Here is a 15,566-nt window from a genome sequence, read left to right as displayed (position 1 = left end):
TCCACGGGTCGTTTGATGTGTATGCAGCTTCCTAAGCCGCCATCCGCAGCAGGGGGGGGACGGTCTTTCTTCCGTGATTGTCTTTTCCATCCATCCCACCTCTCCGATCACCCTGTGGCATGACGGCATGCGTTGAACTTTGGTCCGATAGGCTGCGTGTTGTTGTTTTATGACTGCGGAAGCCCGGAGCCAGCTGCACTGCCTCGCTGCTTTCTGGAGCAGCTAAGAAACGAAACTTTGAATTTGCGGAACGATCGACCTCACGTAAGAAAACGACACAGAAACATTACATTTTGTGTGTTTTTTTGTTTTGTTTTGGTTGTTGCCGTTATTTTAAATCTAAACTGTCCTGCTCATGTCTTCGCTAGAAGCACGTTTAATAATTCTCGTTAGCGACATTAAATGTTTCACAATACTTGTCTAATTATCTGGAAATAAGCCATATTTTGTAACATTGTAAGCCAATTTCTGTCTTTAGCAGAGAGTGGGATGTGAACGTGTTTGAATAATGTCGTAATAGCAGCAGTCATATGTCCTTATGCCTGTATTAACCACCCGGTCCAGACAGACTTGTTTACATGTTGGAGCCTGTAACGCTAGGCTACTCCATTTTATGCTAATTTATAGTTCTACTTCTCTACTTTAAAGAGAAACAGTGTATATTTGACACTTAATACTTTATTTTGAAAAAATGTAATTGCTTTCCGGATTTTTATTTAACAGTAAAAACGCGATAAGTCAGAAATGTAATGCTATGAAACGTTGTTGTTTGTTGGAATACCCATTACTGTAGTTGTTGCCTTGGCAACAACTTGTTCAAAATGGGTCCATTTTCAAATGCTCACTTGTTATTACGCATAGTCAGCGAAATGTTTGCATGCAGCAAACAATAAAGTTACAGCGTTAACATCTCAGTTTATTGACTATCAACCTATTTTACGTTTTCTTTTATTTATGTGTTTATAGATATGAATGTATACACCAAATACTGGATTGCATAAATACTGTACAGTAAATGCAGGCTAAATGCACTGTAGGTAGTCCACATGTCATTTGAACTTAAGCACTGAACGCATCACTGTCCTGTAAACACCTCTCACTTTGTAACAGAAAGAAGAAACACATTAGAATAGTGGGAGAAGAAAGAAATGTCACTCAGTTTATCACACTTCATATTTACAAAAGCATTTAAAAGCATTCACTAAATAGGAGTGATGTAAATGTATAACGATAACTTCAGTGTTACCGAATAGAGAAACACAATATTATGAATGTTTAACACGTGTTTTCAGACAGTTTGATAATCATGAGACTTTGCCAGAGTAGGTTAATTAAATCAAGAGCTGAGTTCCCGTACATAATAAAAGCTTTGGCATCACAATGCAAGACCTAATAAGAAGAATATGTAGATTAAAATTACAATTTATTTATTTATTAAATTTTACAAAACTCAACCTCTAACTTCAGCAACAGACTTGTAAGCTTGATTGGATGTTTTTTTATACCAGTACTTTGATCTCCTAAAGTTTATGTACACGGTCTTATACGTTTCCTAATTGTTATAAGCCAGATGTTTTAATATCCAGATACTATTTGAAGCTGCACTGAAAAGTGACGAGAATACATCATCCTCACTGTGATTAGAGCAGTAATACATTAAAAGATGCAGCTGGCAAATAGCCAAAAACAACTGGGTCTAAATGTAATTCAAAACCCAAGTCAGGGAGATACTTGAGACTCCAGTGTTTTTTTTGTTTTAGTTTTCCATTTGATAAACAACATGATGCAACACAAGACAAAATAAAAAGACAGCAGAGGGTTCGCAACATACAAATGAGAAACCACATAAATGAAGTAGCACACTCATAAAAGTTAACTCTGTTCTTTTTATACATTAAGAAATGAGATCAGACTTCCCATTGCTGTATAACTTTATATTTTTGCCCCCAAAATTGATGTTATTTTATGCATTTTTTACAGTATGTTCCACCTTTGACGTCGATTTAAGAACAAGGGGATGGACGGTGAGAGAAGTGATGGAGGCGGAGAAGGAGATCCAGAGGTGGATGATGAGTTTGCGTGTGCTGGGATGCTGCGGGGATCTCTGACCTCTCTGCACAGGACCGTGGAGCGGATATTCAGTGTGAAGTTTGTTATCGGGGCAGATGATTTGTCCAATGGCAACAACGGGCAGATATGGCTGAAACTACGAGGGCAGAGCAACAATGTGAAAGCTGCCAAAGTAGGCCAGATTTCCTTTTGTTTTACAGTACAATGGTTAAGGTGACCAGATTTCTCAGACAAAATCCGGGGACATTTTCAGCTCAGAAGCGTATACCCCCCCCCCCCCCCCCCCCCCCCCCCAAAGGTCTGATCCTAGAATCGCCCCTGTTTGCTACTTCATACTTGTACTCCATACACCTCAGAGGGGGAATGTTGTAATGTTTACTGAACTACATTTATCTGACAGCTTTTGCTTTATTGCTTCAGGCTTGTTTCTGCAACAGCTCATTGAGTATCGGGTACGATAAAAACTAGTCGGAGGCAGAGAAACAAGCTACAATGTAAGTTAATAGGATAATTGTCCAGCTTGTATTTACGTTATTAAAAGTGCTCGTTTTGCTACTGACAGACTCAGGTTAATATTCTAATGTGTCTGACAACATTATAGAAAGGATTTCTAAGGAGGTCGACCTTTCTGTTAAAGATTATGATCCTTTTTAAAACATAAAAGTCTGCGAAATTGCGTTCGCTAAACCCGCCAGACTCCATGTAAATGATCAGTAATTTTAGCATCGTGAAATACGGCTTTCTAAAACCTCTCTGAGCTCTGAGCAGCGCTGCTCGATTGGCTCCGTTTGGTCAATGTTTTCTTTCTTTCATTCAAATTTTGGGTCTGTCAGTCACAGTGAAAACCGGGTACATTTCCGGGGACAGATCCAGCCGGGGTCACCAAATCCGGGGACTGTCCCCAGAAACCGGGGACGTCTGGTCACCCTACAATAGGTGCCATACCAGTAACTTTGATAAAAGTCCCTGTAACTGGGATATATGACTCAACTAGGTTTTTTATGTTGATGAATGAGTCTGTTTGTCAACCTGCTGGCACGCAGAATGATTGACAACACAATGTTACACTGAATAAATTGTGTTAGTAGATAACTTAAAACTGAACAGTTTTTTTGTGTGTGGTCACTACACTTGTGCAGTAGCTCTACTGAGCAACGTGTGTCCTCATACAATAACAAGACAATAAAAACCAGTAATCACATGATTGTCAAGCACATACTGTTTATAAGGCCCTACATATATTTGCAATCCATGCACAGGTCTATTTCCTCTTTGCTCAGACAGCTCAGTTTGGCAGAGAAATATTTTAATCATAGGAATAAAATGAATCTATTTTATTACTATGATTTTAAGAGGTTTTAGTATAATGTATTTTCTCCTTCTAAAATAATTTCCTGCTACCCAGAACACTTTCATTCAAATATGAATTAGCAAACGTAAAAACGAGAGAAGGCTCACAACCACAAATACAATTAAACAACAACCAAAGCAAAGATACTGGACATTAAAATATCCATTCTTCATGCACTTTTAATATAAGTGATGTAGGACCAATTCCAAGAAATACACTCAGAAATGTTTTTCTAAAGCTAAATGAGACTTCAGGAGTCTGAGTTAGTCAAAGGAAGTTGGTATGTCCAAAAGTTACTGTCTTCTTAGTAGAAAATTCCCTCTAGTTTCCCAGAACAGTGTTTCCTTGTTGAGCTGCTCAAAACATAGAGAGGGAATTTCTTACTAAATAAACTATAGAAGATATCCAATGGATTTTTCTAAATCCTCAAATTAGCTACAAAAAAACGTTTTAGTACATGTTTTGCTAGGAGGGAAGACTGTATCGTCAGTTTAACAGGACTGATGACAGCAACCAAAACCTGTCTCCAACGCTCATATGCCGTTTTTTTCAAGGCAAGGCAGCTGTATTTGTAGAGCACATTTCAGCAACAGGGCAATTCAAAGTGCTTTATACAAAATCAGTTAAACAACAGATAAAACACAAGTAACTCCACCTCCTTTCTTATCCACTCTATTCTCACTCATGAAACTGAAGTTAGGGGGAGCTGACTCGATGAGAACAGCAGCGCTGTTATTACGGTCTAACCAGGTTTCAGTTAAAAGCATAAAATCTAGATTGTAATGTGTTTAAGACAGACTTTGAAGAATTGTGTGCCTATCGTTTAAAGCTGAAACTGAAATCTATATATAAACAAGTTGTGAATAGTATGGTAGCTTTTTAACTATTAAACAGTTCACTTTTTACATAACGGGTAGTCAGTCTAACAATTGACTCTGATATTTTTTTTAAATCGCTGTAAACCACACTGTTAAAACTCTGTAGTAAAGTACTTTTTTAAACACTTTATAAGTACACAGTCAACATCTGCAGATAGAATTTGCTCAGTTGTCATGTAAGTGCACATGTTCAAACACAGCAAATAATAACATGCGATTAAGTTGACAATGACATTATTTTGTGTTGTTTTCAATGCCAAGAAGGAAGTGTCGTGCTCAATTTAACCTACCATGTTTTCCGAAATTATATAAACTTGGATGATTTTTTTGGTTTCCCTAAATTGACACGTAATATTTCAATTTTGTCTACTAGTACTATTACACTATTTTAACCACCACTACAATAAGACTGTAACAACACAATAATGATGTAAAGTAATTCTGTCTTGTAGTTATTTGTGAAAGGACTTGTGAACCAGGAGGAGCAGCAGGAGGTATCTTATCCCGGGGTTCTTCACTGCATCTTCTGTGGAGCCAGAGGGCTGTTCATGGACTGCCTGACAAAAACCACCTCAGCACATATAGTGGTAAGTGTTGCATTCTGGGTCTTTGTTTAGGCTACATTCAAAGGTCACAAAGCTGATACTGGGATTGCAATTTGTTACTGTAGAACAAAACCTTAATAGAGCCATCAATAGTGAAAAAGTGACAAAATGGAATATGTAACTTTAGCCCCAATTTTCTGTCTATATTTGTTTACATTTTGCCAAAATGACACCATTGAAAGCATGCCGAATTAACCACTGACCACTCCTTGCAACGTACCTATGGATGTACAGACAACTATCACTGGACTACTTTGATATTAAAGAAAACTTCAAAATGTGATGTTTCTCAGGCAATTCTGGTCTAAGTGGCATCTTTATTCTGTGATTTCTAAGCAAAAGTATTGATGTTTATTTGCGATGGACATCAGCGATAACTGTATCGTCTGAAAGTATAAGTCAGGTTAAATTTAGAAGGATGTGTAACTTCTCTTCCTGTGTGTTTACATTTTACAGTTCACAAGTTATGACTCCAAAAAGGAGAGTTATCACTTGCTTGTGTCATGTACAAATCCCCCACCAGCATACAGATTGGGCAATTTTTGACTGATGATGCAAAAATTCTATTGAATAATAGCGTAATATCTTGCTTTATCTTCTTATGCTTACAGAAAATTACATTATTAATCAATGTCATTGTGTCATGAAGTAACAGCTACCTCTTAATTTAACATTGTGATGTCACTGGGAATTTTGACCTATTATTACATTTTTTTGTTAGAACACAAATAGTTGCAACTTCTTGCTACAAATTACTTGGAAGGCACTTGCTAATGCATTTTCACCCCTTTATAAGAATGAAAAGTTTTTTTTCAGTTAGACTTAACTGATTTTTTTTTATGTTGTGTATTATGTTGTTAAATAGTTTTACACTTAAAAATGGAGCTGATTGGTGAACCTCAACTGAGAATAATCTAAAGTACCAATATTAATTTGCATGAAAGTTTATTTTAAGGTTCAAGGAAGACATTTTACGGGCAGTCCAACGAGGACTTTTACTTCTTAGGCCAAGATCTTGGCTTACGTCACGATCATAGCGAGTCGCAACGAACAATAAAATGATTGCCAGGTGATAACCTTGCACATTTATAAATGTATTCTGTATCATAGTATTAATAACTGTTTCCCAAACTGGATTTCTCGGGTTGTTGCTGTGCCAACGCAGCTGCTTGCATTGCACGCAGGGTTGTTCTCAATCTGAACGTCTACTTACGTTTTTATTTTACTGTCATTAAGAGGACTAAGATTAATGTAAGTTTGTTTTCCTTTCACAAAAACAGGTTGGGTCTACAGGATTCCTGCTTATATCAGGCCTCACAGAGCCGGTGGTGCGAGCCTACTCCCTTATTGCAGACCTGGTGGAGAGGTATGAGGGCACGCAGTCCAGACGCTCGGAGGCTGGGGACAGGGGCCCGGGCGAGTCTCTGGAGTCACGCCGGGCATTCAAAACTCTGGTGGAGAAATGGGAGGACAAGCACATCCTGGATCTCCTGGTGCTGCCTGGGTCAGTGAAGGAAATCCTGCTGGATTTGGTGAAAGAATCAGGGCTTGGATCAAGCCTCAGCCCGGCGCTGACAGATGGAGGTGCAGAGGCAAGATCACATGATGATTTTGAAGGTAGATGGAACAAACCCGCCGCCATTACGTACACACTTCCTGAGCCTTTGAGGACTACTGATCGGTGGATTGAAGGGATGACTGCTGGCTCGGGGAAAGACTCTGCAGACTCCTTATTCCAGTTTTTGTCCACTTCTGCTGGAGCCCAAGGTAGGTCAAAGGGGGCTGAGGAAAGACTCATGCATGCTCCACAGGAGTTGGGAGAAGAGGAGCAGCTGGAACAAGGGGCAATGTTAGGTACCAAAGTAAAAGAGGGACAAGGGGAGGAGGAAGAACCGGACCTGCATTTGTCAGTGGGAAACAAAGAGTTTTGGCTTCTTTTGAAGTTCTTTACAGCCATGGGCTACACTGAGGATGTAGTGAAACGAGTCCTTGCCCGAACGGGTCCTAAAGAGGCCTCGCAGATACTGGATGTGGTTCAACAAGAGCAGGATCTCAATGACCGGAAGCAGAGAAAGACAAATCCAGAAGGTGTTGCATCAAATCAAAGCGAGAAGAACCGACCATGCGAGACTGAGCACAGAGAAGACAAAGAAATGGAAGTAGGAGGAGATGAGGTGATCAGTAGTAATGGGGAGGTGGACAACCTTTGTGAGGGAGAGGAAGATGGAGCAACAGCAAGCACGAGACACCTCAAGGGGAGTGCAGAGGTGAATGAAAAAAAAGAAGAAGGACAAGAGGAAGACTTTGTCCTTGGAGTGGTGAAGAAAGCAGCAGCCAGCTGCGGCTACATGGAGCAGAAAGTGGCCAAGGTGTACAACAGGTTGCCTGATGGATCCACTCACCAGCTACTCCTGGAGCTGCAGAGAGAGGGGAGCAAAGAGATGGACACCTTTAAGGAGGGGCCGAGAGAGATGGATGATGTGGTGCTGGAGAAAGAGAGACGAAAAGTTGGACCATCTGAGGACAAAGCAAGAGAAACTGAGCTTTTCATACCAGCAGAAAAGAGAAAACCCGACAATAAAGGACAGGTTGACGTGCCAAATCTAGCTGTATCTGAGTTTAATAAATTCCATAAACTCACAAACTCACAAACTCCACACCAAGGCTTCCTTCCTGAAGTCAAAGGGCCACCCAGGCCTACTTATCCCCCAACCCTACATCCTGCACTCACCCTTTTCCAATCCAATAAACAATATGGACAAACCCCGTATTTGCCTAATCCGTCCACCTCAAAACAAAATCATCTAACCCTAGACAACATCTTGAACCCAAAGCCCCAGCCTTCTAACTCCTTAAAACAAGTGCTCCACGCCCCTCAACCCCCCATCTCGTCTCCCACCGGAGCGAAGGAAAGACAGGTTTTTGTGCCCGCGGTAGTGGTGACAGGAGAGCAGCGTTTCCTCGAAGGCCTGCAGATGCCCTTCAAACTTCAGCTAACAGACAAACCTGGCAACCCGAACGTTAGGACGATCATCATTGACGGGAGCAATGTGGCCATGAGGTGGGAAATGCAGAAAGAGTGTGTTTATGTTATGATATTTTTATTGAATTTTTTATCAGGGTTAGTATGGGATGATAATTTAGGGCATTCCCATTTGTTTCTCATGTGCAGTTTGAAGAAAGTACCCATAAATGTAAGGAAATATAAAGGGTTTGTCTGACATTTGAAGAAATATTTCCTGTAGAAAGGAAATAAAAATGAATGATGAGAGCATATCACGCCACCTGAGTGCTACAATATGCCGCAAACTATACACCCTGTTGAATGTTTTAAAGGTGCTTTGTGGTGTTCTCTTGCACAACAAAGACTGAGCTCTAACAAATATTAAAATGCGTTTCACTCATAAACCATTTACAAAGTTGATTTTGGAGTATTTTTAAGCAGAATAAACTCAACCTGGCCACAGGGTTGCATATTGCATGCTGTGTATTGTCTTTGCGTCCTCATTCAAAAAATATGGGGACCTACTCTCAAAAAACAATGCTCTAGAGCACTACTAGTGGTCAGAAATTCTACATGGTACCTTTAATAGCTTGGGGAGCGACAAACAAGTTCTAAAATCTGTTGATATTAGACTTTTGAATGGAACAATTAAGGATATTTATGCTGTTTAGTTGAGGAGTTTATTTCCATTTGTCCATTTGGTTGTTGGTTAAAGAGATACTTCCTGCACAATATTACCAAAAGGAATATCTTTTGTAACTGTTAAGAACAGCAGGTGTGTAAACCTGGTATATCTGCAGGTCGTTATTATTGGCCAATATCAGGCACTTCCTAAACTCAGTAAACTATGTTTTTTTAATATTCATTCATCAAATAAATTACAGATAAAGGATTCTGATAAATGAATATTTAAAAAATAAAATAAAAACGGATGGTCAACCATGTTATGGCATAATTTGTCCAATTATTTTGTTGTTATTATTGTGTTACTTTAGGTTTCATATCTAATTTTATATAAGTTTGTATTTTTATACATTTTATTTATCAGAACTTTAATATATTTTTATGTTCCTCGGTTCTGTTGTGACAATAAAACAAATTATTATCATATAAGTGAGAACTCACAAATAACTATAAATAACTAATGTTAGGAAAATCTGTTTATGTTTTGTTACGTGTTTCTGATTTTCTTTTTTCTTTTTTATATATCGGCCAACATATCGGCATATCAGATCGGTCGGGCTCTAGTTTTAGTTGGGTTCATATTGTGGTAATATCAGAGACAGAGAGTAGCAAAATGCAGAGGTTAGTTTTTATCTTTTAGAATACAAATTAAGGTTCGTAACAGCTTTTTTTTCCGTCTTCCACCTTTGTTGTGACATCTGACTTTGTTACAAAACTCACAAATACTGTCCCATATCTCCCACAGTCACGGGTTGGGTCATTTCTTCTCCTGTCGAGGTATAGCTCTGGCCGTCCAGCACTTTTGGGACCGAGGCCATCGTCACATCAGTGCCCTCCTGCCACAGTGGAGACAGAAGAGTGACCCCAAGATCAAAGGTAAACACTCCCTGTTCCTCATGTAGTATTTTAAACGTAATATCTCTATTTTGTATTTTGAAGTATTGTATAAGTATTGTAAAGGTGTGCATTAATGTGTACATGTTAATGATTATTTCCATTATTGACTAATTACCTTGAATACAGTACAACATTTAGTTTGGTCTTTTGAATGTCAAGACAAAACTGTTTCCAGTAAAGTTCTAAGTGCCAAAGTTACCCTTCGTCATAGTGTGGTTTTAAAATGACAAAGGCCTCTTCACATCCATGCATGTGTGCCATTTAAATATGATTCTGAGTCACACGCAAGGGGAAGAAAACAAATTGGACGAATGTGAATGTGTGGGCGTTTATTTTCCCCCTTCAGTGCAAACTAATCATAGCGTTGTGTGTTCCTGCCCTCTCAGAGCAGCACTATATGGCTGAGCTACAGAATCTGGGCCTGCTCTCCTACACCCCCTCCAGAGAGGTCCAGGGCAAGAGGATCAGCTCATACGACGACAGGTAGACACACTGCTGCACTGAGACAAAGTATTGTATTAGTCTTCTTAACGTGTTGTTATGGTTAGTGGTGAAAACTGAGGCCTAAAGGTTAGAGAAGCAAGTGTATAAAAAAGGAAATTGCTGGTTTCATGTAAGACAGGATGTTGCTGAAAAAGAACTCAAGATCAATAACTTAAAACTACTACAATAGTTTTTACACGATGACAAAAAAGCATATTTCAAATCATTCTAATGGAAACATTTTGTTGTAAAAACATGAAAATTGGATGTAGTCTACAGAACAGCTGTGACCTTAATCCATAGTACAAACCAATTCCACAAAGTTTACACTACATACCAATCGTCAGAGTATACTCTTTTATTAGTTAGTATATAAAAATACACATATTTTATCATTTTAAACAGATAATGATGCACATGTGACGTCTGATGGCAATTAAACTTTACCAATACTTTTTTTGCTTTTCAGGAGTTTTTTTGAGCCGTTTCACAAGTAGTAAAATCGATAGAAACTTAGCTTGAAAAATCTGTTTCATACAACTTTGGATGAGGCAAGATTTATTTCTATAAAAGAATGCTAATTTTGGTTTGAATTTCTTTACAAGTTCGGTTATGTGTGGTTTAAAAGGCAGTTTATCATCCACCCAGATGCCTACAGGGGTGTGAAAAAGTGTTTGCCCCCTTCCTCATTTCCTGTTCCTTTGCATGTTTGTCACACTTAAGTGTTTCGGAACATCAAACCAATTTAAACAATAGTCAAGGACAACACAAGTAAACACAAAATGCAATTTGTAAATGAAGGTGTTTATTATTAAAGGTGAAAAAAAATCCAAACCATCATGGCCCTGTGTGAAAAAGTGATTGCCCCCTAAACCTAATAACTGGTTGGGCCACCCTTAGCAGCAACAACTGCAACCAAGCGTTTGCGATAACGTGCAATGAGGCTTTTACAGCGTCCTGGAGGAATTTTGGCCCACTCATCTTTGCAGAATTGTCCTAATTCAGTTACATTAGAGGGTTTTCGAGCATGAACGGCCTTTTTAAGGTCATACCACAACATCTCAATAGGATTCAGGTCAGGACTTTGGCTAGGCCACTCCAAAGTCTTCATTTTGTTTTTCTTCAGCCATTCGGTGGTGGACTTGCTGGTGTGTTTAGGATCATTGTCCTGCTGCAGAACCCAAGTTCGTTTCAGCTTGAGTACACAAACAGATGGTCGGACATTCTCCTTCAGGATCTCTTGGTAGACAGCAGAATTCATAGTTCCTTTTATCACGGCAAGTCTTCCAGGTCCTGAAGCAGCAAAACAGCCCCAGACCATCACACTACCACCACCATATTTTACTGTTGGTATAATGTTCTTTTTATGAAATGCAGTGTTCCTTCTACGCCAGATATACTTGGACACACACCTTCCAAAGAGTTCCACTTTTGTCTCATTGGTCCACAGAATGTTGTCCCAAAAGTCTTGGGGATCATCAAGATGTGTTGTGGAGAAATTGAGACGAGCTTTGATGTTCTTTTTGCTCAGCAGTGGTTTTCTCCTTGGAACTCTGCCATGCAGGCCATTTTTGACCAGTCTTTTCCTGATGGTGGAGGCATGAACGCTGACCTTAACTGAGGCAAGTGAGGCCTGCAGTTCTTTGGACGTTGTTGTGGGGTCCTTTGTGACCTCTTGGATGAGTCGTTGCTGCGCTCTTGGGGTAATTTTGGGCGGCCGGCCACTCCTGGGAAGGTTCACCACTGTTCCATGTCTTCGCCATTTGTGGATAATGGCTCTTACTGTGGTTCGCTGGATTCCCAAAGCTTTGGAAATGGCTTTATAACCCTTTCCAGACTGATAGATCTCAATTACTTTCTTTCTCAATTGTTCCTGAATTTCATTGGGTCTCGGCATGATGTGTAGCTTTTAAGGATCTTCTGGTGGACCTTACTGTGTCAAGCAGCTCCTATTTAAGTGATGCCTTGATTGTGAACAGGTGTGGCAATAATCAGGCCTGGGTGTGGCTAGAGAAATTGAACTCAGGTGTGGACAACCACAGTTATAGTATGTTTTAACAAGGGGGGCAATCACTTTTTCACACAGGGCCATGATGGTTTTGATTTTTTTTCATCTTTAATAATAAACACCTTCATTTACAAATTGCATTTTGTGTTTACTTGTGTTGTCCTCGACTATTGTTTAAATTGGTTTGATGTTCCGAAACACTTAAGTGTGACAAATATGCAAAGGAACAGGAAATGAGGAAGGGGGCAAACACTTTTTCACACCACTGTATATACTTGTAGCTGGAAACCTTTTCAATTTGTGTCCCATCAGAAGTGGTGATGACCCTTTTAGTTATACTAGTAGACACATTTCTTGTAAATACCATATACTTTGTTTTGTCTGGGTTCAAAGACAACATAATATCAAAAACAACTCTATAGATTAAACAAAAATCTGAGTCTGAAGAGCGAGATCAACAGATGAATGTACTGCATGTGATCTGGGGTACCTACAACCTGACTTGTTGCGTAGGTTACAATAGTTGTAAATGATCCAATAGCATCTTAATACATGAGTATTAATAGATGAGTGAAATAGGACCCTTTTTGGTAATATCTAAATCTTGTATGTCCAGCATGAGTTTAAGTACTTCACAAAGACACGAACTTCAGAGTTGGGATGGCACGACACAACACTGCACTCTGGTTAAACTGCACTGTGTAATCCGAAATCTCTTCCATCGAGATTTCATTAAATGCCTCTGTGTAAGTCATCAAAGTCAAACCTTCTTTGCGTGTGATCCAGAGTCTAGCTGCTCCTGAGTTTTTCCATAACACGTAGCTCCTAAGTTTCCTTTGTTTATTGCATTATGGGAGAAAAGCGTGCATCAACAGCACACTCAGAAATGGAGCTTATTTAGCATTCTGTCTGGTTTGAGTATATTTAAGTGAACACACTACAAAACCTGCTCAGAATCAGTATGCAATATGGAATTGAGACTGTGCATTTGTGTTGCTTTCAGCCACTTCATAAATGTTTGAGAGCACCACTGTGGGGCGCCAAAGCCCAGAAGATTTTCAGGCTGCTGTGAAATCTTTCATTTCCCCTGTTTCCACAGATTTATGCTGCAGCTTGCGCAGAAGACAGACGGAGTGATTGTAACTAACGACAATCTGAGAGACCTTTCAGATGAGTCCCTTGTATGGAGGGAGATCATCAAAAAGAGGTATAAAAAGACTGTATATCACTCAAATGTGACAGATTCCTTATATGTTGGATCAGGACTATGTCATATCAATCAGCAACATTGTATTTTTAGCTCTGCAATCAGTAATTTTCCTTTACTTTAAGTATATTTTAGATTAAGTGTTATGTTCAGATACTGTTGCTAATGCAGGAAAGGATTTTCCTTCTATGGTGTGTGAGAAATCTTTCTGATAGAAAAATAGACGAAAAAAAACATTTTTGTTTCGTTGCACCAATAGTCAACATCCAAATTATTTTAAAATGAAAGAATTATTAAAGTAATTACAAGGAAAAGCAGAAAATCCTCATATATGTGGAACTGGAACAATGAATGTTTGGCCTTTTTTCATGAAAAATGACGATTTTCAATTTATTGCCATTCATTTTCATCAGCTAATCAATGAATCAAAAAATCGTTTCAGCTCTTGTAGATATTGTTAGGTGCTTTAGTTTAATTCATAACAAAACCTCATATTTGATAAGCTTATCATTTATTACGTATCCAAAAAAACCTAATGTATAAAGTTACTAAAGCTGTCAAATAAAAAATACAGTAGTTCCCTCTGAAATGTAGTGGAGGAGCAGTATAAAGTGGCATAAAAAAGTACAAGTACCTCAAATATGTAATAAAGTACAGTTCTCAAATAAATGTACTTAGCTACACGCCACAACAGGTTTTCTTAGTAGTAGTAGTAGTAGTAGTAGTAGTGATAGTAACCAAATGTAACGAATAAGTGGTCCTTAAAAAAACTTATTTTCTATACCGCCTACCATACTGCATATGAAGCAGCTTATATGTACCTATATAAATGTAAAGGTCTGGTGTTGCTGGATAACTCCAAAACCATACCAGCATCTTCCACAATCTTTCTCTGACTAAATGACAACAATCTGATATTTAATAGAGCTGAAAACACAGAGACACATGTTAAGTCTCCTGTATGGAAACTGCTTAAAGGGCTAATTCCCCTCATTAGAGTGTTATATGATCTCATGTGTCCTCCACATGCAGGCTCCTTCAGTACACGTTTGTCGGGGATCACTTCATGGTGCCGGACGACCCTCTGGGCAGAGGAGGGCCTCACCTGGATGACTTCCTACGCTCAGGACACAGGTAGTATTCACAACCTCACACATCCATACTCATAGACACACATGCATATTTTAAATTCATCCAAGGATATTTTTGCAGTTTTTTCTGCAGCTCAACCTTTTAGTTTAAAAAAGTTGAATTAGTTTCAGGTGAAATAAAGCTATATAGTAAGTCTGTACGTAAGTAACACTTTATTTAAATGGCACTTCTAAAATACATGAAGTTACAAAGTGCTCCACACACCCACACGCGTGCAATAGATGAAATAAATAGGAATAAAATACAAATTAAATTCAAATACAGCATAAAAAAGGTGCAGCCCTTTACACGAAGGCTAATATATAAAGGTGGGTTTAAAAAAAATAATATATAATGTGATATTCTCTGATTAAAGTTCTTTATTTCCTCTCAGGACTCCCGACCCAGGAAACCACTCTTTTGCCGGAGTAGCCACCGCTTTCCCTTCCTCCAAAGCTCCCCGCTCCCAAACGGAGGTCCTTAACTTCCGCGATCGGACACTGGGTGGATCTCTCAATGCTGCAACAAGTGGAGGGAACAGGGGTAAAGGGAGAGGACATGGAAAGGGATGGGACACGGGACACCAGCAGAGGCAGCTCGGATCTGTGGGACAAGGGTTCGGTGCAGACAGGAGCGCCGAGGAAACAGCCAGCCTGAGAGAGCAGCTCTGTCACATTTTCCCGGGTCAGGACAACATGGTGGCGCTGGTGCTGCAGTGCCACCCGGCAGAGACGGATATGAATGTGCTGTCTGATCTGATCTTGGAGCATTAGAAGGACAAGACATCTGTTAGTCTGAGTGTTTTCCAAAAAATTCAAAAAAAAAAAGAATTGCCCTGGTTTAACTACAACAAGTCTTACAGAATTTTACAAAAAGACCAGATTTTCAGATGAGTGGTGGAACTTTCTGTTGACAGTCCAACACACACACTTTAACTATCATGTCCTGCTTTTTGATTACAGGTTCTTTGTCTCATGTAGTACTGTTTCTCTCCAACTTTAAAAAGTAATGTTAGACTTTAAAGCAGGGTTGGTTGCTAGTTTTCCCTGAAACAAGAGTCAAAGTTTGATGGTGTTTTAAGCCCCTAATGCCCCAGTGCAACCGTTGACTTCAAGGCATCTAACCCTAACCATTGCATCATCCTAGTGCTTTTCAGGCAGCGCTGATGTTATGGGCTGAAAACACCAAACAGGAAATGGTACGTTAATTCTGCTTCCTTGTTGTCAAAGGCAGAGCCAAAACCGGACC

General features: G+C 39.3%; 1 protein-coding gene across 2 annotated transcripts; it reads left to right on the top strand.

Moving 5' to 3' along the window:
• The first annotated feature begins 10 nt into the window (after window positions 1–10).
• Window positions 11–15,295, top strand: khnyn (KH and NYN domain containing). 2 transcript variants are annotated; one of them, XM_032544364.1, is made up of 9 exons: window positions 11–264; window positions 1,981–2,242; window positions 4,752–4,886; window positions 6,185–7,965; window positions 9,338–9,468; window positions 9,876–9,972; window positions 13,080–13,187; window positions 14,220–14,321; window positions 14,713–15,295. In XM_032544364.1, the coding sequence occupies exons 2-9, from the start codon at window positions 2,018–2,020 to the stop codon at window positions 15,089–15,091; spliced, it is 2,958 nt and encodes a 985-aa protein (XP_032400255.1). In that variant the 5' UTR covers window positions 11–264; window positions 1,981–2,017; the 3' UTR covers window positions 15,092–15,295. The 2 variants fall into 2 exon arrangements, with proteins under 2 accessions (XP_032400255.1, XP_032400256.1); XM_032544365.1 differs by having other exon boundaries at window positions 182–264; window positions 2,009–2,242.
• The last annotated feature ends 271 nt before the right edge of the window (window positions 15,296–15,566 follow it).

This window comes from Etheostoma spectabile, chromosome 19 (genome assembly GCF_008692095.1).
Source record: "Etheostoma spectabile isolate EspeVRDwgs_2016 chromosome 19, UIUC_Espe_1.0, whole genome shotgun sequence".
Lineage (NCBI taxonomy): Eukaryota > Metazoa > Chordata > Actinopteri > Perciformes > Percidae > Etheostoma > Etheostoma spectabile.
Note: the sequence above shows the minus strand (reverse complement) of the source record. Positions and strands in the feature narration are given on the sequence as shown.